This window comes from Mastomys coucha, unplaced genomic scaffold, assembly GCF_008632895.1.
Source record: "Mastomys coucha isolate ucsf_1 unplaced genomic scaffold, UCSF_Mcou_1 pScaffold15, whole genome shotgun sequence".
NCBI classification, from domain to species: domain Eukaryota; kingdom Metazoa; phylum Chordata; class Mammalia; order Rodentia; family Muridae; genus Mastomys; species Mastomys coucha.
In genome coordinates this window covers 107,338,853-107,361,763 of record NW_022196897.1, presented here as the reverse complement: position 1 = coordinate 107,361,763, position 22,911 = coordinate 107,338,853, and the positions used below count along the sequence as shown (strand labels likewise).

General features: G+C 42.8%; 2 protein-coding genes across 4 annotated transcripts in view; one reads left to right on the top strand and one right to left on the bottom strand.

Annotated features, from left to right (window-relative positions):
• Spg11 (SPG11 vesicle trafficking associated, spatacsin) overlaps positions 1-13,935 on the top strand; it is a 61,629-nt gene extending 47,694 nt beyond the window's left edge. For 2 of the 3 annotated variants that reach the window (XM_031371687.1, XM_031371688.1), the window contains 13 exons: positions 39-201; positions 1,277-1,491; positions 2,218-2,965; positions 6,928-7,067; positions 7,673-7,871; positions 8,197-8,334; positions 8,488-8,621; positions 9,439-9,546; positions 11,602-11,770; positions 11,940-12,028; positions 12,205-12,360; positions 13,172-13,323; positions 13,647-13,902. In XM_031371687.1, the coding sequence (XP_031227547.1) occupies positions 39-201; positions 1,277-1,491; positions 2,218-2,965; positions 6,928-7,067; positions 7,673-7,871; positions 8,197-8,334; positions 8,488-8,621; positions 9,439-9,546; positions 11,602-11,770; positions 11,940-12,028; positions 12,205-12,360; positions 13,172-13,323; positions 13,647-13,827 (2,592 nt within the window). In that variant the 3' untranslated portion in view covers positions 13,828-13,902. Of the gene's footprint in view, positions 1-38; positions 202-1,276; positions 1,492-2,217; positions 2,966-6,927; positions 7,068-7,672; positions 7,872-8,196; positions 8,335-8,487; positions 8,622-9,438; positions 9,547-11,601; positions 11,771-11,939; positions 12,029-12,204; positions 12,361-13,171; positions 13,324-13,646 lie in introns of all 3 variants that reach the window. The other variant, XM_031371686.1, reaches the window with a different exon arrangement.
• A 136-nt stretch (positions 13,936-14,071) lies between these two features.
• The window catches only part of Eif3j (eukaryotic translation initiation factor 3 subunit J), a 23,368-nt gene continuing 14,528 nt past the window's right edge, over positions 14,072-22,911 (bottom strand). The window contains exons 5-8 of the mRNA XM_031371694.1: positions 21,732-21,846; positions 18,433-18,594; positions 15,929-16,002; positions 14,072-15,764 (exon numbers count right to left, since the gene is read on the bottom strand). Of these exons, the coding sequence (XP_031227554.1) occupies positions 15,633-15,764; positions 15,929-16,002; positions 18,433-18,594; positions 21,732-21,846 (483 nt within the window). The 3' untranslated portion in view covers positions 14,072-15,632. The remainder of the gene's footprint in view (positions 15,765-15,928; positions 16,003-18,432; positions 18,595-21,731; positions 21,847-22,911) is intronic.

The window sequence follows — 22,911 nt, the reverse complement described above, 5'->3', positions numbered from 1 at the left end:
GAAACCTGCTCCCTCTGAGCCTCTGTTGTTTTTCCTAGCTTGATACAGCTGCTACGAGGGTCCTTCCTGTCATACCTGCCACATGGATGAAGGACCAGGTGTGTTTCCTTTTGAAACTTATGCCGCAGCAGTGTGAGACGCAGTATGAGCTGGGGAAACTCCTCCAACTGTTTGTTGGGACTGAGCAGCTCTTCTCCAATGGTAAGACAGTTGTGTTCTGAAGCTGCTGCCAAGTTGTTACTTCTCGTATGTTGAAATTATTTTTGGAGGGCTACCAGAATATTAGAATGCATGGATGATACCAGCACTTATACAGTTGACACATGTGGACTCTCTAGTGCTCGCTTGAGCTCGCTCATGCTCTCTCTCTCTCTCTCTCTCTCTCTCTCTCTCTTGTGTGTGTGTGTGTGTGTGAGAGAGAGAGAGAGAGAGAGAGAGAGAGAGAGAGAGAACAGGAATGAGCAAACTAGCCTGAGTCATTGTCTCCAAGGTTAGCAGATCACTATGATATTGAAGAGCACCAATCTGAGACACTTAACGGCATGGTGGCTCACATCTATAAGCCCAGTGCCCAGAAGCCTGAGGTAGGAAGATCAAGGCCAGTCTGGACTACACAGTAAGATCCTGTCTCATAAAAGCCACATGTATATAGTAGAAGTTGATTTCATGTGGTAATCTTATCTCTTACCAGTTCCTAGAGCAAGGTGGGCAAGTTCAGCCAGACTTTGACTAAGGATATTGCAAGGTGTACGTACGTACTCACTCACACACATACTACATACACTCACTCACTCACACACACACACACACACACATATATATGTATATATATACACTAAAAATGGTAAATGCCATATATGCATACATATATATTCATACACACACGCGCATATTTATATACATCCTCATGTGCATATACATGTGTGTCCTAATGGCATTTGGCATCTTGAGTATGTAAGGAATGGCCCCTTACAGCTTCTGTAGTCAGTGAGAATAGAAGATTTGTTTTTACAGGATACATGGCATGCACCTATAATCTTAGCACTTGGAAGGTAGAAACAGAAGAGTCAGCCATTCAGGGTTTTCCTTAGCTATATAATAAGTTCAAGACCAGCCTGGGCTCTGTGCTACCCTGTCCCAGAAAGAACAAACAACAACGAAAAACAAAAGGAAGGAAAAAGAAAGGCCCATGTTTCTCCGTTAGGCACACTGGTGTTCCCTGCCGTTTTTTCACACCACAGCACTGTTATGTAACTGCACCCTCTCTCCTGCACAGGGCCAGACGTGCAGAAGCTGTGTCTCCTCAGCCAGGTACTGAAGGACACACCTATCGCCATCAGCCCTACAGTCATTTCCAGCTACAGCACTGAGAACTTTCAGCGGGAATGTCGATCTATTTTGGAGAAGCTAAAGGCAGATGGGCAGTTTGCTGTGGCCAGGAGTGTGGCAGAGTTAGCAGCCCTGCCTGTGGACAGCTTGCTGATTGAACAGGTATCTCTCTTTTTTTTTTTTAAAGATTTATTTATTTATTATATGTAAGTACACTGTAGCTGTCTTCAGACACTCCAGAAGAGGGAGTCAGAGCTCGTTATGGATGGTTGTGAGCCATCATGTGGTTCCTGGGAATTGAACTCAGGACCTTCAGAAGAGCAGTCAGTGCTCTTACCCACTAGCCATCTCTCCATACCGAACAGGTATCTCTTTAAGTTACTCAGGCTCCCAACCGAACAATGTGGGATGCAGTCCCACATTGCTTCAGGGAGTACACTTTTGATAGAGTAAATAAAGGACATATGTTTTGATGTAAGCCTAGCCTCTAGAATGGGTTCTCAGCCTGTGGGTCATGACCGCATCAGGGGTCACAGGCCAGATATTTACATTACGTTCACAACAGTAACAAAGTTACAGTTACAAAATAACAACGAAAGTAATTTTGTGGTTGGGGGAGGGGAGGGCCACAGCATTGGGAAAGTTGAGAACCTCTGCTGGAGAGTAAGCGCCAGCTGTTTGCTTTTGACGAGGATAATTGTAAGGTGGCTTTCTCTCTCTCTGGACTCTTGGACTGAGAATTGTTTTCGCACTAACTTCTCACATCGTTGTGTCCAGCGCCCCATGCAGCCCAGGCTCCTCTGCCATCTTAGATCTGCTGTAGCCAGCTTGTCCTTAGGGAGCATGGATGTTGGTGAGGATGCTGAAGTCTGCTTTGTTCAATTTCAGTTAACCCGGGAAATGCAAACGCTAGCGCACACGCAGCAGTGGTCCCTGAAACAAGCAAGACTTGACTTCTGGAGAAAATGCCATGAAAATTTTAAGAAAAACTCTATTTCAAAGAGAGCAGCCTCTTCCTTCTTCTCTAGCCAGGCCCCAGTGGTGAGGGAGCACCCTGCTGAGCAGGGCAGCCTTGAGGAGCCCCATCTGCTGCTCACTCTGGCGGGCCACTGGCTTGCCCAAGAGGAGCCGGCTCCCGTGGAAGAACTGGAGGAACTGGAGAAACAGATTTGGATCTGCCGCATCACCCAGCACACACATGCAGGGGCTGAAGAGGAAGCCAAGCCCAGCCTCTCTCAACACAAGTTGGCTGCCGCTGAACTGTCTCTTGATAGCTTAGCCAGTGAGCTGTCCTTCTCCAAGCTTGCTGCTTTGAACACATCCAAATACTTAGATCTTAATGGTCTTCCATCCAAGGAGACGTGTGAGAACAGACTGGAACACAAAGAGCAGGAGTCACTGAACACTCTGATCGGGCAGCTGCTGGATGGTGGCTATGTGCACGAAGCAAGCAGAGTGTGCCAGTATTTCCGTTTCTATAGTCAGGATCTAGTGCTGGTGTTGCACTGTAGAGCCTTGGCCTCCGCAGAGGCCAGCGTGGAAGATTTGCACTCAGAGATCCTCGCCCTCCTCTCAAGTGCCGCCCTGCCTGAGGAGGTGGAGAGTCCGAGCGCCCCTCTTCGGAAAGTCCAAAGCAGTAAGTAAAGGAGGCCACATAATGCTGATGCTGTCTCCAAAAAGGAGAGACCTCTCGGGATATCATACTTACACTAAATTAAAGAGATAGTGACTTTCCCCAAGTAATCAATCCATAAGTAGTCTACAAAGTAACACTTGCTTTTTAACTAGCTCAGAGATCAGGTAGAGGGGTTCCATCTGGCTGATAGTTTGGTGAAATTCTATAAATTCAAGCCAGCACTGGGAAGCAGAGCAGATTACCCATGATTTTGAGGCCAGCCAAAGGCTACATAATCAAACTATCTCAAACCAAAAAACAAAACCATAAACACCCAGGCATGTGAGCACATATCTTTAATCTCAGCACCCAGGAGGCAGAGGCAGGTGGATTTCTGTGAAATGAAGGCCAGTTTTGTCTACAAAGCAAGTTCCAGCACAGCCAGGTCTAGGAAGAAATGAAAAAGTTGATATAAAACACATACACCTTGCAGGGAACCACAGCTTGGTTCCTGGCATCAGGTAGTTCACAACCACCTGTACCTGTAGCTCCAGGGAATGTCCCTGCACACACACAAGTGGGATCTTTGTTGAAAGGTTTATAATCATATACTGGTAGCACATAGGGTAGGCTTCTGTGCTCAGTGTGCCATCTGACCTCCTTGAGGTAGGTTTTCTACGTAGACATAGTATAGAGAACTCTCGCCTTTGCTCTATGATGCCAGCTGGGCTAAAACTTGCTGCTGATGTTGGGAGGAGCGCACTCGGCCTTTACTACCATCTGAAAGTCACTATGGGAAGAAGCTCACCCTGCTCTTAGTTTGGGGACAGATTCTTATCATCATTGTGCAGTTTTAAATTGTGTGTATTTCAGCATCTGTTGATCTTATCACATAGTGTCCTTCTTTAAGCTATTAATATGACTAGATATGTTTAATCATTTTTTTTAAAAACATTGAGCTAACTTTGCATTCTCAGAGTAAACTTTCCCTTGACACACTATCCTTTTTGATTAATATAGCTGTAATTGATTAGCTCTTTTGTTTATATTTATGTTCTTGAGGAATATTTTATTGATTATTTTTTGGAAACAAGGTTTCTCTGTGTAGCCCTGGCTGTCTTGAAACTCACTCTGTAGACCAGGCTGGCCTCAGACTTAAAGAGATCCTTCTGCCTCTTAAGTAATAGGATTAAAGACTTGTTACACCACACCCAGCTGTAATTTACTTCTTAAAAATAGTTTTTGTCAGCCGGGCAGTGGTGGCGCACACCTTTAATCCCAGCACTTGGGAGGCAGAGGCAGGTGGATTTCTGAGTTCGAGGCCAGCCTGGTCTACAGAGTGAGTTCCAAGACAGCCAGAGCTACACAGAGAAACCCTGTCTCGAAAAAAGAAAAAAAACAAAACAAAAGAAAGGTTTTGTCTATTTTTCCTTTTGAAAAATTGTGATAATACTGGTGTCATGAATTGGAAACTCTTACTTTTATTTTCTGGACAAGATCTTTCTCACACATCCTTCCTACTCCCTTCCAAGATCTCATGTAGCCTAGGCTGACCTTTAGCTCTCTGTGTAGTTGAGGATGGTGCTAGAGCCCTGGTCCTCCAAGTGCTTGGATTAAGGCATGAGCCACCATGCTGGCTTAATGTTATTAACTTAAATGTTTAATAGAATTTACCAGTAGAGCCATCTGAATCTGGATGCTTATTTTAGAATATTTAAAATTATGGATTCCTTTTCTTGTTCAACTCTAAAGGTTACCTTTTGGATGAGCCTCAGTGGTTTTGTAGAGGAAACGTTTAACTTTCTGCTTTTTGGATTACTTAGGCTGTTGTTTCTACCTTTATGGGGGGTTGTTGTTTTCTTTTTCTTTAAGGAAAAAAGTGCATGAGTGTTCTCACTGTGTATATATCTGTGCACCACACATGTGCCCGCAGAGAGTATAGGATCTAGTGGAAATGGAGTTACACAGTTGTGAAACACTGTGTGATTCTGGGAATCAAACTGGGGTCTTAGAAGAGCAGCCAGTGTTCTTAACTGCTGAGCCATTTCTTTAGCCCTTCACCTCCTTTTTGACAGAGGGTCTATGTAGCCCTGCCTGTCCTGGAATTCACCATGTAGACCATACCTTATGTGTATCTGTGTACCATGTGTGTTTCTGGTGCTGTCATTGGCCACAAGAGGGTGTGGAACCCCTGGAATAGGAGTTAGGGTCAGTTCTGAGCTGCCCTGTGGGTACTGGGAATTAAGCCTGGGTCCTCTCTACAAAAAGCAATATGGATTTACCTCCTCCCAAACGCTGACTCAAGCCTCTACCATACCTGCCAAGAGATGGCTTGGATGCCAGGGCAGAGGAGAGTGGGCACAGGAGTGCACTTGCTACCTTCAGGCTGGCACTAGAGCTTGCTTGAGTGCTCTTGAGTACACACACACTTGCAGGGTCTCTCCTCCACCTCAGGGCTCAGCTCTAGGTTTCTAGAGATTCCTCACTAGGGAGATACCAGTTCTGGCCATCTTCAGTTTGCTTGCTTGAAGTTCTACTTCTCAGGATCCTCGTGCAGCCACTGCATGTCTAGGTTTTATACAGGAGCTCAGTGGGAGAGCAGACTGGATCAAGCCTATTCCATCTTCCTAGAACTGTGCTCACAGGGTGGATGGATAGGGGCAACGTGGCCTGAACTGTGCATTTCCTTTCTTCACTATCTGATTTGGGGTTGGTTTTTTCTTTGTATTTTGAGACATAGCCCTTAGCCCTTGTTGGCCTCCACTGGCTAAGTGGAACTCCTGATCTTCCTACTTCTAAGTGCTGGGATTCCAGGAGTACCCTCCCATGCCCTGCTTTGCTTTTAAAGTGTATGTTTTTAGACTTAAGCTGTTTTTTCTATTTATTTGTATCCTAGGCTGGCCTGGAATTCACTATAATGACTGGCAGTGCTCTTGAATTTACAGAGTGCTGGGATTAGAGGCTTGTGCCACCACACCTAGCTATATGAAGCTAGGAATGGAGCCCAGGGCTTCATGCACCTAAGTAAGCACTCAACTGCAGTCAGTGTAACAAATAACAGAGTACACTCATACAGACTGTGAAAAATTCAATGATGTCTTGTCAAAGCTCCCAGAATGCCTTTTTTAATGTTATTTTTGCATACCCAGCAAGCACATGCATGTTTCCTGTCGAGATGCACCAACAGGCTCTCTAAGATTATTCTACTGAGTGGTTGTACCATAGTTTAACGATGCTTTGTTGACAGACAGTAAAACCCTGTGTTACACAAATAGATCTGGGAAGGTGGCTCACAACTGTAATCTAAGCATTAGGGAAGCTGAAGCAGGAGAATCACATTGAACTTAAAGCCAGCCTGGGCTACAAAATGAGTTTCCAGGCCAGCGAGGGCTAAGAATAAGATGCTCAGAGACAAAAGGGGAAGAACAAGAAGTGTCACATATTCACTTTTATTTTTTCCTGATAGACCTTTTACCAAGAAGCAAAGAAGCATGTCTCCCATTTCAGACTTAGGCTCCGCTTGGGAGTTTTCAGTGCTGGCGCTGAACCTAAGGCCTTAGAAAGGCTGGGCAAGCCGTCTGCACTGAGCTGTGCACCTAGCTAAGAGTGAGACTGAAGGATGACCTGAAGGAGAAGGGGGATGGCAGCAGGAGCAGAGCTGTCTTCTCATAGTAGGAACCAAGGTGCCTGAGAGAAGTTTGGAGATAAGCAGACATGCTGGCGTATACAACATGAGGAATTCAGTAGTAGACATCTTGGTGCTGATCTCTAGAGCATGCAGAAAGCTTCAAGCCTGAGGTGGTGTGAGATTATTGAAGAAATCACAGATGGATTTCCTGAAGGGTGGTGATGAAAGTTTTAAGTGGGGCTCTGTCAGAACTGGCCTCAGGCCCAGATGCATCATGGGAATTGAGTTCAAGGAGTGAAGAAGTCATGGGGAGAGGCCATACTAGAGCTCCCCTCAGACTTGCGTTTGCTTCCAGCTTCAAGTTTGGACAGTCAGTCATTTGCGATGGTACCACCCACTGATGAAGTGGCCCGGAACCTCCACACTCTCATAAGCAAGTGTCTCCATGGCAAGAACTACTGCCGACAGGTCCTTTGTCTATATGAACTTGCCAAGGTATGCGCCAGAGGGGGATGCCCAAAGGAGCACTCTCTGAAAGGGAGGTGGGACGTGAGGGAGTGCACCACTCCAGTGGAGTCTGTACAGAAAGGTAGAGCAAGATATTTAACTTCCATGGGTTCCTGGCTCCTCTCTATAAATAATGGCTTGAACATGAGTTCCTTCTAGACTTCATGCCTAAGATTTTACTTTATAACTTGAACATTGCACATAATGTGATGCATACAAAGACAGACTCCTCCTTCACCCTCTTACTCCCAGAGCAGACAGGATGTGTGTGGCCCTGTGCAGGTTAAGAAACAATACAAGAATGTGAGGGAAACAAGGCCGAGCAGTTTGTCCTAAAGAAGACTGGGGTGTCTGGAAGCATAGACTTCAGCTTTGGCTCCAGGATAAGCGTTTCATTCCACTCCTTTACTCTGTGTAATTGACAAGATCAGCATTCCACAAGTGACTAACCTCACCTGGTCAAGGACAGGATAGGAGGCACCGCTGACTCTGCTGAGATAGTGGGATTTCTAAGATCAGGCAGTAACGGCCCGTCCACACATTCCTACTGTTTGCTTCTAAAAATGACTCTGCTCCTGTTATCTTCCTCTTAGGACTTGGGCTGTCCCTATGGAGATGTTGCTGCTAGGGACAGTGAAGCCATGCTTCGAGCCATCTTGGCTTCTCAGCGGCCTGACCGATGCAGACAGGCCCAGGTCTTCATCAATACCCAGGGCCTTCAACCAGACACCGTGGCTGAACTAGTGGCTGAAGAGGTGACACGGGAACTACTGACTCCAGCAGAGGGAACAGGTGCCCTGTTCTCCAGACCTCGCCAACCTCTCAGACTGTAGTTTCCCAGTGTGAAAGATTTGAATGTTAAAGTCATACACTACTTGTATGGTTGCCCTTTCAAGACTGCATATTATAAAAAAAAAATCCTTTATAATCATCTTATTGGTAGTAATTCTGCCTCTGAAATAATGCCCTTGTCCCATAAAGCCAGCTCAAAAGAGCTATCAGGATTACCTCCTGCTGCCAGGCCTGGGCAAAGTTAGCCTCCTGGCACCATGTTCTGATCCTTCTGCCAGCTTTCTCCTAGTAAACTCAGTACCCGTCTCCACATCTTTCTGTGCAGGAGAAAAGCAACCTTTCCACCCAGCAGAGGAAAGCCAGACATTTCTTCAGCTAACTGCTTTGTGTCAAGACCGTACATTAGTAGGCATGAAGTTGTTGGACAAGATTCCCTCTGTCCCCCACGGGCAGCTGTCCTGCAGTAAGTCCTTATAATTAAAACTCTTGTACTGTTGTAGTGACTTTAGACTGCTTCTAGCTTTTGCTACTTAAGTTTAAGCCCATCAGAGGATAAGAGCTCTAGACAGGACTTTCTCTGCCAACAAGTCCATCTCACTCTTGTGCTACCACCCAGCCACAGAGCTCCTGATCCTGGCCCATCACTGCTTTAGCTTTACGTGCCACATGGAGGGTATCATCAGAGTCCTACAGGCTGCCCGGATGCTTACAGATAACTACTTGGCTCCCAACGAGGAGTACGGATTAGTGGTGAGTAGGCCCCTTGAACCTACTGTCATTCTGAGGCAGCTTTAAAGAGAAACAGACAAGAGTCCCCAGCTCGAAGCTGATAGGGTCTCTGAATCCCTTATTTACTTGATTACTGGCCAGAGAGCCCAGCCCTCTGTTCCTCCTTGATTTGTCAAAATCAGTGTCTCAGAAGAGCAGAAAGTAAGATGTTCCCTGCCCACATACCACATTCACTGCTGTTGTACCTTCTTGGTATAAAGGGAAGTCAACTTTTCTAGGGAAAGAACTCTTTCACCCCCAAACAAGGTTCAGGCATGATCTGTAAATGAAAGACTCAAGCTCCTTATACCTCCCCAAATGCTGACCCAGGTTAGGTAAGTAAAATGTAGCCCACTGGGGGCTGAAGAGATGGCTCAGTGGGTAAGAGCACTGACTGCTCTTCCGGAGGTCCTGAGTTCAAATCCCAGCAAGCACATGGTGGCTCACAACCACCCATAACAAGATCTGATGCCCTCTTCCGGAGTGTCTGAAGACAGCTGCAGCATATTTACATATAATAAATAAATCTTTAAAAAAAAAAATGTAGCCCACTGAAGTGAGGAGTGATGAGAGCAAGCACTGCCCAGAAAGGCATCTTTGTAGCAGTAGGTAGGTAGTCCATGAAAGACAAGAGGTGACAACCAATGACATCCCAAAGGCTCATTCCAAATCAGGGAAGCCGCAGCTGGGTGAGTGGGAAGGAGTGACCCATGGCAGCCTGGCCACTAACCTGTCCCTCTGGGCTATTTAGTGATGGTACTGGTTCGACTTCAACAGCCTCAAATGCTCTTCCCCTCAGGTACGCCTCCTCACTGGCATTGGACGCTACAATGAGATGACGTACATGTTTGACTTGCTGCATCAGAAGCATCATTTTGAAGTTCTGATGAGGAAGAAGCTAGATCCAGTAGGTGTTTAGCAGTGAGCTCCAGGATCTGTGAGTCTCACCTGCTCTTGGGAATACGTCTATGTGGGCTCCAGAATTGTTCAGGGAGATCAGAGACTTCCCCTGGGTACACACTATCACCAGTGATTTAAGTTAGAGTTCAGACTAAGTCATGATGGTATTTATGCTAAATAATGAAAATATTCACCTCAGCCTTTTACCCCTAATTTGTTTAGAAAGTGCCTCTTCTGAGAAGGACATACCTCCTTGGAAAATATGCTGAAAGTAGGTGGGTAGGTAGGGAAGTTCTAGGTGTTGAGGAAAAAGGATTAAAATATATTATATGAAAAAAATTTGAACCGACCCCTTCCTGGCCCCCACCTCCACCCCAAACACACGAGGCAGGAAGCAAATGCATAGACTAGGGCCAGAGACAACTGACAAAGGAGCTATTACTGATGACTAGGAAGAAACCTTGGCAACAGGTGTGGCTGGCTTGGGCTCTGGAGCTTCTCTGTCCCCATTCTGTGCAGTGACATAAGGCATGCCACTCACATAGTCTTTGTTTCCTAAGCACTGGTGGTAGGGGCATGACTTAATTGTCTTTGTTCAGTTCTTCTGTCAAAAAGTAGTTTAATAAAACACCAACCGTGGGCTGGAGAGACGGCTCAGTAGTTAAGAGCACTGACTGCTCTTTCAAAGGTTCTAAGTTCAAATCCCAGCAACCACATGATAGCTCACAACCATCTGTAATGAGATCTAATGCCCTCTTCTGGGGTGTCTGAAGACAGCTACAGTGTACTTATATAGATTAAATAAATACATCTTTTTAAAAAACAAAAAAACACCAACCAAAGAGTACACATGGTGGGACTAGTGGCTCCAGCAGCATATGTATTACAGAGAGTTGGTCATCAATGGCCCTGTGAAGGTTCTATGTCCCAGTGTAGGGGAATGCCAGGGCCAGTAAGCAGGAGTGGGTGGGGTGGTAAGCAGGGGGAGGGAACAGGGGTTTTAGTTTTTGTTTTTTTCTTTTTTCTTTTGGAGGGGAACCTGGAAAAGGAGATACTGTAAATAAAGAAAATATCTAATTAAAAAAAAGAAAGAAAAAGAAAAAAAAGTAGTTTAAAAAATGTCTACTGTTAGGCCTTTCAGGACAATCCAGCTGATAGCAAAGAAGCAAGCCCAACAGAAGGCCAATCTTTGGGATCCCTCAAATTTTGTTTTGAGGCACTTTCTCATTTAAAATTATTTTAATAGCTTGTTCCTGATTACAAAAGTATTACATATTCCATGTAAGACACTTAGAAGTCAATACAGAACTCCTCAGTGTTCACTGTCTGCAAACACCCACTACTAATATAATATACCCCTTTCTTTGCATATGGACCCCAAAATAAATTTACCTTTTACAAAATTATATGCTTTGAAAATAAGAGATAATTGAGGTTCTCCTTTTATACAGTGTCTACTGTAGCTATTTCCCGAGTCAAGATAATCCTGTGCCTCAGAGGCCATTGTTAAGTGGTAAAGCTTGTGCTTATCCCTGTGTCTAGTTCCCCAATAGAGAAAAAAGAGGGAGCAGTTTAACAGCTACAAGATGTTCTTAGCCTTTATTTGGGGCATCCAGGCTGCTTTTCATTAATGCTATTAAGTGTGTTACATTCAGCTTCACACTATACATCTTTAGGACAGAGTCCTAGCAAACAAACGTAGATAAGTGTGTGCTCTTACGGGATTCCTGTTTATGCTCCCCAACAATGAGGACACGCCTGTTCCCTTGTCTTTAAGGCACACACGCACGCCTTTAATCCCAGCACTTGGGAGGCAGAGGCAGGTGGATTTCTGAGTTTGAGACTAGCCTGGTCTACAGAGTGAGTTCCAGGACAGCCAGGGCTATACAGAGAAACCCTGTCTCGGGGGAAAAAAAAAAAAAGACAGCTTAAGATTTTGTTGTCATTTTATTCATTTACCTTTTATTGGGTATTTTAAGCAGTTTATAAAACCAGTGGACTCAATTGATCCTCCCCTGTGGTCCCTGGCTGAGACCTTGCATATACCTTTTTTCCTGGGCAGACTGGCACTCTGAAGACAGCCCTACTGGACTACATCAAACGCTGCCGCCCTGGAGACAGTGAAAAGCACAACATGATTGCCCTGTGCTTCAGCATGTGCCGTGAGATAGGAGAGAACCACGAGGCAGCAGCCTGCACCCAACTGAAGCTGATTGAGTCTCAGCCCTGGGGTGAGTGAAGTCCAGGTGGCAGAAAATGGAGTTGCATTCCTCACCAGCCTTCACCCGAGTGAACACACAATGGTTGTCACTATACCTAGGATGTTTCTCCCATCTAGCCTGCCATCACTGAGTGGGTCTGAGTCGCTGAGCTTTGTAACAACTGTCCTTTATTTTACAGAGGAAAGCCTCAAGGATGGAGCCCAACTAAAACAGCTCTTGCTTAAAGCCTTGACTTTGATGCTGGATGCAGCAGAGAGTTACGCCAAGGTAACCAGTGTTATTCTAGCCCCCAGCCTTAGCCTTGGCACTACTAGGAATTACTTTGGCTTGGGCTCTTCCAAGTGAAGAGGGTGTGTATAATGAATCAAGCAAAGGTCAGAGAACAGAAGGGATGGTAACAATAAAGTTCTCCCTCCTGTGTTTCCTCCACCCTTGTCCCTCAGGATTCCTGTGTCCGACAGGCCCTACACTGTAACCGGCTTACCAAGCTGATAACACTACAGATTCACTTCCTCAACAGTGGCCAAAATACAATGCTTATCAACTTGGGCCGTCAGAAGCTAATGGACTGCATCATGACCCTACCTCGGTTCTACCAGGTAAGAGTACTCTGGCAAGTACTGCCAGCAGCATCCTGTGGTAGTTCACTCTTGGCCCCAGCAGTTGAGTGACTGTCTGATGTTTCAGGGCTAGTCCTCTCAATTTAGCTATTAGTACCATGAGGAGGCTGTGTGAGATGGATGTGCATTTGTTTTTAGTGATCAAACTGGGGACTTCACAAATGCCAGGCAAGTGCTCCACCATTTAAGGCACACTCTCAGCACTGTTGATGTACATGTATAGCACATGATTTGGGCAAAGGTTGGAGAATTTTGATGTTTGTCAGTTATGGGCAGGCATCCTTTGCTTATCCTCTTAAGTCTTTCCAGATTGTGTTCATGGAATAGTCTTCCCAGAGATCAATTCTAACCTTTAAAATAAAAGGGACTGGCCAGGCATAGTGGCACACTTCTTTAGTTCCCAGTACTAAGGTGGCAGAAGCAGGTAGAGCTCTGTGAGTTTAAAGCCATAAGTTCCAGAGAAGCATGCTTTCTCACAGAGAAACCCCATCTGGAATCCAAGAAATAAAATAAAAGATACTAATGTCCCAGCATCGGCTTTTTCCTGCTCCTCACACAGCTAAGTTATAGAAATAATTCACATCTCAGCAGTTTTGCTGTCCATGGTAAGGAAGACTAAAAACAGGTTACTGCAAAAGTTTTATGGGAGGGAAATGCCAATCAACCCAACTTTAAACAACCTGAGACAGAGCCTTTAGCACTGTGCTCATAATTCACTGTGTGCAGGACTGTCTCCTCGACTTTGTCTTCAGTTTTCCACAGCACCTCCCATCATGCCCATTCTTTATAGGCTTCTATTGTAGCTGAGGCCTATGACTTTGTTCCTGATTGGGCTGAAGTACTCTACCAACAAGTGATTCTTAAAGGAGACTTTAGTTATTTGGAAGAATTTAAGCAGCAGAAGTTACTAAGACCCAATATATTTGAAGACATTTCCAAAAAGTAAGTATTTAAAGTTGACTGCAGTCCCAGCACTTGCCTCTAATGTATCCTAGTGTATCCCAGGCCAGCCAGGGCTACATATAGAGATGTTATAGGTATAAAAGTGCCTTTTACAGTAGTACTGGCACTCACATATTTATTTACAGTGGTGGTGGGCACTCATGTATTTATCTTTAAAGATAAATCCAATCATCAAGATCCAATACTAGTTTGACAACTTCCTAAGCTACAAAATCTCAACCTCTGCAGATAGTGGTGGTGGAGTTGAGCCCCCTCATTGACAATACAGTATTTAACTTGTACTTTATACATCTTTTGTGTAGATATAAACAACACCAGCCTACCGACAGGGTCACAGAAAACCTGAAGAAGTTACTTTCATATTGTGAAGATATCTACCTATATTATAAGTTGGCATATGAACACAAATTTTTTGAAATTGTAAATATGCTTCTGAAGGACCCTCAAACAGGATGCTGCCTTAAAGATATGCTCCAAGGTTAGAAGATCTGATTGCTTGTTTTGTACCTATACAGCTCTAAGAGATGTTCAATCATAATAAAGTATTTGGAGATCTTTATCCCCATTTGAGTTGAAAAATCCAGAAATATACCACACTGCATCAGTTGTTTGTGGCTGTAGGGAATGGAGGAGAAATTAGTATTGAGATCAAAAGCGTCATGTTAGAGTGGCTTCTACATCAGAGAAACAATAGTGGTTAAAGAATGCCTGTACCTGCAGGTTCCAGTTTCAAAGCAATTTAATCTTATTTACAGTTAAGGAACAGGTGATACATTATCATGAGTTAGAAACTGATCTTTCTATAATAAAATAGGTTTTAATTCAATGTCATTATTACTGCTGAGGAAATCTTAGCCCTTGTCTACCTTCAACAGTATTTACTGGAGTTATTGCTGTGTAGTCACACCTTCTATTAATTCATGTCATTTAGATGGTCCTGTTCTCTACTTAGTAGTCTACAGAGCTTTGAGGTTCTATTGCCTATGGAAGAGAAATCAACAACATCTTTTGGTCTGACTGTGAAAACCTGGGGGGGTGGAGGGAGAACAAGTGTGGGTAAATTTAAGGTGTAATCCAGTATTGCTTATAGCAATAAGTGACAGGCTCCATCACTACAAATAAATAGTTCTAGGTACTTAATTGAGCCTTAGCATCTAAACAATGAGATAACTCCCCAGATGAACAAGGGTAGAAAGCAGCTTCTGTTGCTCTACAACTGTTGAAGACCAAACATTCTTGCTTCAAAGCTGTGACTACATCAAGCATTGATTAGCTTTAGTGAGTAAAGACCTCCACCCAAGAGTGGCATTCTGTACTCTCAACTATCTCTTGGGATATAACACAAAATTTTAAGTCCTCACAATAGTGATTTTATTAAATTAGTTGCTTTATAAAACATTGCAGATGTCATAATTGTTAACATAACAATTTACCAAACTGTAGTTAACTGGTGCAGTTTGCTGAGCATGTTTTATAAAGAAAAGGAAATGCCAAAACCCTGTTAAAGTTTCTCCATTGTAGCCTAGAAGACCAAGATTTGTTTCTCAGACACTTGAATCAGGCAGACAGAAACAGAGTTCCCTCCCCGATCTGAAGTCCTCCATCAATAGAAACAGGCTGATAAATAACTAGACAGTCAGCACACTGGAGAGTCCACCACCTGCACTGTAATAATGGAGAGGTTTACCTTCTTCAGCTTCAAAGTCAGAGGGTTTTGGTCATTAAAATCTTAAGTATCAAACTAGTACTTTTCAGCCACAGTATCTTCACTCTGAGATAAGCAGTCTTCTTCACAACAAGATTTTAATATCCTCACCTCAATTTTAAGACAAAGCAATTTTAATACTAGGTGCATCCCACATGCCCTTACTGCAAACTGCTTTTCTCAACAGGTTATGAAGTAGTTCAAGGAGGTATGGTTAAGGCTGTATTACTGAATGGTGCTGGTAAATACTACACATTTTTTTTTTGTCATGTTGCAACCTTTGTTTCCAATTTAGTGACTGCTGCTATGGAATCAGATAGCAACAATGACAACATTATTAGGTTTGTTTTGTTTTTAAACTATGATTTAGTAGCAACTGAGGTTCCCAATTTTAACCCCTTGGCAACAAGATCCAAGTTCCCTCATTTGCACATTAGCACCTGAGTGTCAAGGGGTTAAATAACCAGCACAAAAGATACTGCACTTCTGATTGTAGCATTTGGCAGAACTGAAAGGAAAGGAGGTTGTGCTACATGTTGAAGGGACTGTGGGCAACAGAAAGAAGACACCAGAAGATAAAGTGTCACATGAAGTCTTCATAGTCTTGTACATATCCTCCATCATATCCACCATAATCTGCCAGATCGTCTTTCATGGTGGCCTTTAATCCCCCTCCAGGAACCACGCCTTTCTTCTTCTTTTTGGCTTTGCTTTGCTAAAAATGAAGAGTTAAATTCATGAATGTTTATCTGCTATGGGCGGTTCACTGTCATAGCAAGCACTCAAAGAGGTCCAAGCCTCTCTAAAAGGCATAACCCACAGCAATTCTGATTTTCTCAGAAAAGAACACATAAGTCTTTTCTCACAACTTGCCCTTACCTTTTCTTGCTTCTGTTTTTCACTGCAGAGCACAGTCAATGAGTTGGTGATCTTTTTCAAGTCATCAATTTCCACTTTAAATGAGGGAGAGAAACATACTGCTAAACTTCATTTTTTTGAGCATTTTGAAAAATAAAATCACAGACATCTTTTTAATATATAAAAATTTGTATGTCAATAAACATAGGTAACTTTTAAAACAACTATGAATTTCTCCTTGATAAAAAGTCAGGTAAATAACTGTTCAGTCTATGGCTAGGCTCAATGAGCTCACTAAATTCCAGTTGTAAGCTCAATGGCTAAGAACTGTACTTATGCACTCTTTAGCACTCGGCACTGCTCACCTCCTCCCAGTCTAACAGAGGGGAGACTAACCATGACCTCCTGCAGCACAACCTCACGTCAGATATTAACACAGATACCAGCCTTCTAGCCCAAGAACTACAACACACTTAGTGGACAGTATGTCCTGTACTTACTAAAAAATCAGTTCTTAGATACAGAAAATGTTAGGGTTTTTGCTTAAAGTACCCCCTCCCCCAAATAACAGTAAAAACCACTATGTATAAAATGAAGACCTAGCCGGGCAGTGGTGGCGCACACCTTTAATCCCAGTACTTGGGAAGTAGAGGCAGGCAGATTTCTGAGTTCGAGGCTAGCCTGGTCTAAAGAGTAAGTTCCAGGACAGCCAGGGCTACACAGAGAAACCCTGTCACACACACACACACAAAAAAAAAAACAAAACAAAAACAAAAAACAAGAAGACCTACCTGTGGGTAAATCAATCACATTTGAGAATCCCTTTCATTCACCAAAGAAAATCAACTCCTAATTCACAATGACCTTTTTCTCAATCTTCAGCCAAGATATCCTTGGTGTGGCATGTCAGTACATGTACCCCACTTCTGTTGGACAACTTGGACAGCACCTTAGGCTTCCATTTGTAAAATCTGCAATTTTTGAGGGTCTTACTGAGCTCTAAAACCCTAAGAGCCCCTAGTCCATTCCTTCTAAAGATACTTTGTCAATCCTTTAGGAGAAAACTGGATAAAAGAGTTACTCAGTGTTTTGTGGCCTGCTTTTGTTTGACATAAACCAGCTGTCTTTTGGGAAGCTACTAAACAAGGAAAGTAGCTGCCGCGGTGCACTGGAGAACATTCCAAAAATATTTGCTAAAAAGGAAATCCCAACTCTATCATTACATAGCATTAAAGCACTTTTAAAAACCTATTTTCTGCCAGGCAGTGGTGGCACACGCCTTTAATCCCAGCACTTGGGAGGCAGAGGCAGGCGGATTTCTGAGTGGAAGGACTTTGGAACTTTGAGCTAGAAGAGCCATTGGTTAAGAGCTCTATGGGATGTTGTGTAGGAGCTTGGAAGATTATGTTGAGAACAGCGCAGAAGATGGAGGCCTGGCTTGTGAAATTTCAGAGGGAAGATTAAAGACTCTTATCAGGGCCACGTTTTGATTGTGAAGGTTCTGTGGTTCTGGTTAGCTGGGGCTGAAGTATCAGCTGTGATTAACAAGATACCAGAACTACTAAAGCAAAAACTTTGCATTACTGGGACTATTGATGCTGGTTAGCTGGAGCTAAGAAATTAGCGGTGATTAAGAAGAGACCAGCATCACTGAGGTGACATCTTCTAGGAAGTGTTTTCTGGGCACACAAAGAGGCTGTGTTTCAGAGATAGCTAAGGTTGGATCTTGTGCTGCAGCAGGACTTGGTCTTGGTCATGTGTAAGAGTCACCCAGGTGGTACTGGTTATGAAGGGGTCATGAAGAGCAGCTGAGGCTCAGCACAGTGAGAGGCCATTGATGAAGGTGCAGCCTCAGTTGCAATTGATGGCCCAGGACTGAAGGTGTCATGCAAAGGAGTTGAAGCTTGGCACCGTGAAGACAGTCTATGAGAGGCTATTGGTAAAGCCTAGTTACAGCAGTGTTTTGGGAATGCCAGTACTAGACAATGACCACCAAGGACAGCAGCAGCAGTGGAGTACAGGCGTCTGGAGCCCAGAAGACAAGCTGTGTGCTGCAAAGGGCAGAGCTGGAGAAGTGACCAAACCCCTTAGAGGAGCCTAGAAGATCGTGAGTTGGATCCCAGACATTGGTTTTGCTTTTGATTGTGACTGTGCCCTGATATTTTTCCCTCTTGAAGGAAGAATGTATTTTAGTGGAGCCCACAGTTAAGAGACTTTGAATTTTAAAAGATATTGGACATTTTACAGAGTGAGTTCCAGGACAGCCAGGGCTATACAGAGAAACCCTGTCTCAAAAAACAAAAATAAAAAAACAAACAAAAGAAAACCAAAACAACTATTTTCCATGGTGTTCATACAGAGTCTTTTCCTCCCCTTGGTTTTTCAAGTTTCTCTGTGTAGCCCTGGCTGTCCTGGAACTCACAGAGATCCACCCGCCTCTGCTTCACTAAGATTACAAGTATGGGCCACCACAGCTAGCCATAATACAGACTTACCAAAAAGGGCTAAAAATCAGAATCACTTACATGAAATACAGACATCTCGAACTAAGGCTTCCAAAAAACTGGCATAATATAGTGATTTTTCATATTGTGTAATTTTATCTTTTAGTAACTTTCCAAATTCTGTGAAGTCATCTCTTGAAGATGGGTTCATAGCATCTATTCCATAAACTGTATTATTAACACCTGTAAAAGAGAGAAGTCCTGAAACATTAGGAAAAATGAAACATTTTAAATTTATCAATAAGGGGATAGTGAAATGGCTCAGTGGGTTACAAGAGCTTACCTGGAGCCCATGTAAAGATGGGGAAAGAGAACTGACACCACAAACTGTCACACATGTTCTTCCCCATAATAACAAAAATTTTAAAGTTCATAAACCAAGCTGATTTGCCTGAGTGAGTGAGTGAGTGAGTGAGTGAATGTGCGTGTGCACTTGACCTGCATGTGGAAATCAGAGCATAATTTTCACTCCACCAATAAAGGTCTTAGGGATCAAACTCATGTTGTCACCATGGTTATTACTACACTCTGAGCCACCACTCAGCCCTCTAAAACTTTTTAACTTGGGCCTATTGGAGTTCTCTGACAGAATCTCCAACGATCCTTCTAAATCTTTTAAATTCAAAACAGACAGACACTAAAACAACCAACAAATAAATTAATGAAATCATGTGGGCTGGGAATGTAGCGCAGGTAGTGCTTGCCTAACATGTATGAAGCCCTGAGTTTAATTCCCTATATTAAAATTAAAAACATAATCCTGTGACATGAGATTTTTGTTTCAATTTAACAGATTTCCTTTGTTAAAAAAACAATAAAAGACCTTATATATTTTAAAGACAGTTAAAAAAACAGTAAAACAGAGGCTGGAGAGATGGCTCAGAGCATCTGCAATGGGGTCTGATGCCCTCTTCTGGTGTGTCTGAAGAAAGCAAAGGTGAATACATAAAATAAATAAATCTTAAAAAAAACCAGTAAAACAGCTGGGTACGGAGGTATTCAGAGGTAAGTGCCTCTGGGTTCGGAGGTCATCCTGGTTTACTGTAGTGAATTCCAGACTGACCTGGGCTATACAGCTTTTGAAAAACAATGCTCTCAAAGATCTGTCCAAGAAAGACAGAAAGGACTGGGTGGAAGATGACTAAATTGCCACTAAGTGTGATCACCTAAAGTTCAAGCCCCTGAATCCACATGGAAGGCAAGAACCAACTCTACAAGATGGCCATGGGCATCTAGGGTACACAGCACAATAAATGTCAAAACACAGCAAAACAAACAACTTTTGTTTTGGGATAGGAAAGAATAAAAAAGATGGATATTGAGGGCTGGAGAGATAGCTCAGCAGTTAAGAGCACGGGCTGCTCTTCCAGAGGACCTGAGTTCAACTCCCAGAAACTACATGGTGGCTCACAACCATCTGTAATGAGATCTGATGCCCTCTTCTGGTGTGTCTGAAGACAGCTAGTCTACTCGTATATAAAACAAATAAGTCTTATTTAAAAAAAAAAAAAAGAGAGATAGATACTATAAAAATAATCAGCTAACTCCAAAAGCAGTTTTCTCTCAGTGTTAAAGCCTGAGAAGACTAAAAGAATTCTATGTTAAAGTATGTATGCTTCAAGTAAATGATCTAACAATACTACAGATTCAGCACTGTAGTATAAGAAATGATAGGTAACTCTAAACAGTTACTGTATAGTGCATTTTTTCATCCTTATCTGCAACTGGTATCTCATGAGGTTTTCTTTTTTCTTTTTCTTAAAGATCTCACACACACACACACACACACACACACACACACACACACACACACGTACGTCATTGTCTCCAGACACCCCAGAAGAGGATATCCAAGTCCATTACAGATTAGTGCTCTTAACCACTGAGCCTCCTCTCTAGCCTCTTCATAGACATGGGCTGTCATGAATACAGCAAGAACACCCAGTCATACCTGAGGTATGAAAGTATGGTCATACTTTCTTAAAGAGGGGGAAACAATTACAGCAAGCTACTTGTGCTTTAGAGAAGGGATTGGGAAATCAGAATTTTTTTCCACACCTGGTAATAAGAAATTTGACAAATGAAGTAGAATCTTGATTACTCTATACCTTTAATTCTTCCTTAGGTGTCCTAGTTGACTTAGTTCTAAGTCAACTAGATAAATTAATTATATGGTCCTCTGAAAACAGGGAACTTCAACTGACAAAATGCCCTCATTAGACGGGCCTATGGTGCATTTTCTTGATTTTTGATTTATGTGAGACAGTAACACTCCTGAGTCGTCAGTACTGTAAGAAAACAGAATGAGCAGGCCAAGAGGAGCAAGCTAGTAAGCAGCAATGCTCTATGGCTTCTGCTTTACTTCTTGCCCCGACTTCTCTGGACGATGGACTGTAAGCTGTAAGATAAAAATAAACTCTTTTGGGCTGGAGAGATGGCTTAACGGTTAAGAGCACGGGCTGCTCTTCCAGAGGACCTGAGTACAATTCCCATCAACCACATGGTGGCTCACAACCATCTGTAATGGGATCTGGATCTGATGCCCTCTTCTGGTGTGTGTGAAGACTGAAAAGAATTAATAAAGAAAAAAACAAAACAAAACCCTCTTTCCTCTCCGACTGTTTTTGGTCTGATGTTTTAATCACAGAAATATAACTAAGACACCATGTTGTGTAACTCTCCTTAGAGCACTAAAAATATACCCATTTATCTTGTTCACTAACTAAAGCTGTAGACATGCCACAAAGAAATGATGGCCCTGAAAGAGTGTATTGAAAAGGCCAAAACAAACAAACATACACATACACAAAAGAAACAAACTTGAACACAAGGCAAAGCTAACTAAAACTGGATATTCTACATGGACCAACACATTAAGCTCAAGTCCTATCTAGACTTACCACAGCAGGATGGCGCCAAAGACATTTCAGCATTTAATTTCCAAGCTACAGACTACAGAATCTATCCGGCTCATAAATTTTAGGGAAAGTGTACTTTTTTTAGGGACAGCGTTGGGAGGCATAACCTTGGTATATAGACCTAGCTGGTTTCCACTTCTGTCTCAGCATCCCAAGTGTTAGGGTTATAGCTGTGTGTTACAATGTCTTAAATTTAATAACCTTTATGATAGGCTAATTACCAAAAATCTGTCTATACCTTGTCAAGTAATTTCAAATATATAAACAAGAGCTTAACAATGTTTTCTAATTTCAATTAGAATACACATGTCCTTTAAAAATATGTTTCTTGATTTTTTACAGGTAGTAAGATGGGCAGAATTTTTCATCTGGAGTAGCTCAACACTGCATCCACCATCTTACCAAAAGTTTCTTTTGCTAATTCAAGGTCTGACTCTTCCTGTAATTTCTTTAGCCGGAGCTTATCTGCTAGCTGCTCTTCCGGTGTTAGCACTTTAGATTCTTCAGGTTCTTCTAACTAGAAAGAAACAGAAATTTCATTTACAAATGCCAAGCTTATGATGGACACAGTATATTTTCATATTGTATGAATTTTATGTCAGCACCTATATAAAGAAGCAAGCACATACAAAGTGATTACTGGATTTCACCATTCATCTAAACACTTTAGGTATTATTTCAATTATAGAGCTAAAACACAGAAGCTGAGTAGTAGTGGGGCACCAGGAGGCAGGTGGATTTGTGACCAGCCTGGTCTAAACAGTGAATTCCAGGATAGCCAAGTTTACAACTACACAGAAAAACCTAGTCTCAATCCACCACCACCACCACCCCTGCCCCATTATGGAGATATAGAGAGGTTAGACAGCTTGTCCTAAGTAACAAGAAGCAACACCTAAAGGGGTGAGATTTGAACCCAGGAAGGTACAGGTTATTTATTTTTCCATCTAATGAGCAGATAAAATTATAGGCAGTATGAAATAACATTCTTATATATATACTACCACAACAGACACTAAACCACCTTTCTAGGGCAATACAGAAACATGTTTGAGGCATCTTCAAATATTTTTACAAGCTTTCATTAAGCCACTCTAAAGTATTTATATTAAGAAACTCAAGGGCTGGAAAGATGATGGCTCAGCAGTTAGGAGCACTGGGTTGTCTTCCAAAAGACCTAGGTTCAAATCCCAGCATACCATAGCAGCTAACAACTATATGTAATTCCAGTTCCAGGGCATCTGATGTCCTCACAGACATATATGGAGGTAGAACACCAATATAAATAAATTTTTTTAAAAAATACAGAAAGATGGGCTACCTAAAAAAGAAAAAAGAAACAAACAAATCTGAGATGCTGGCTGGTGGATAAAGAAAGAAACAAACTACCGGGCAATGGTGGCACATGCCTTTAATCCCATCACTTGGGAGGCAGAATCAGGCAGATTTCTGAATTCCAGGCCAGCCTGGTCTACAGGATGAGTTCCAGGACAGCCAGGGCTACACAGAGAAACTCTGTCTGGAAATGAGAGAGAGAGAAAGAGAGAGAGAGGGAGGGAGGGAGGGAGGGAGGGAAGGAGGG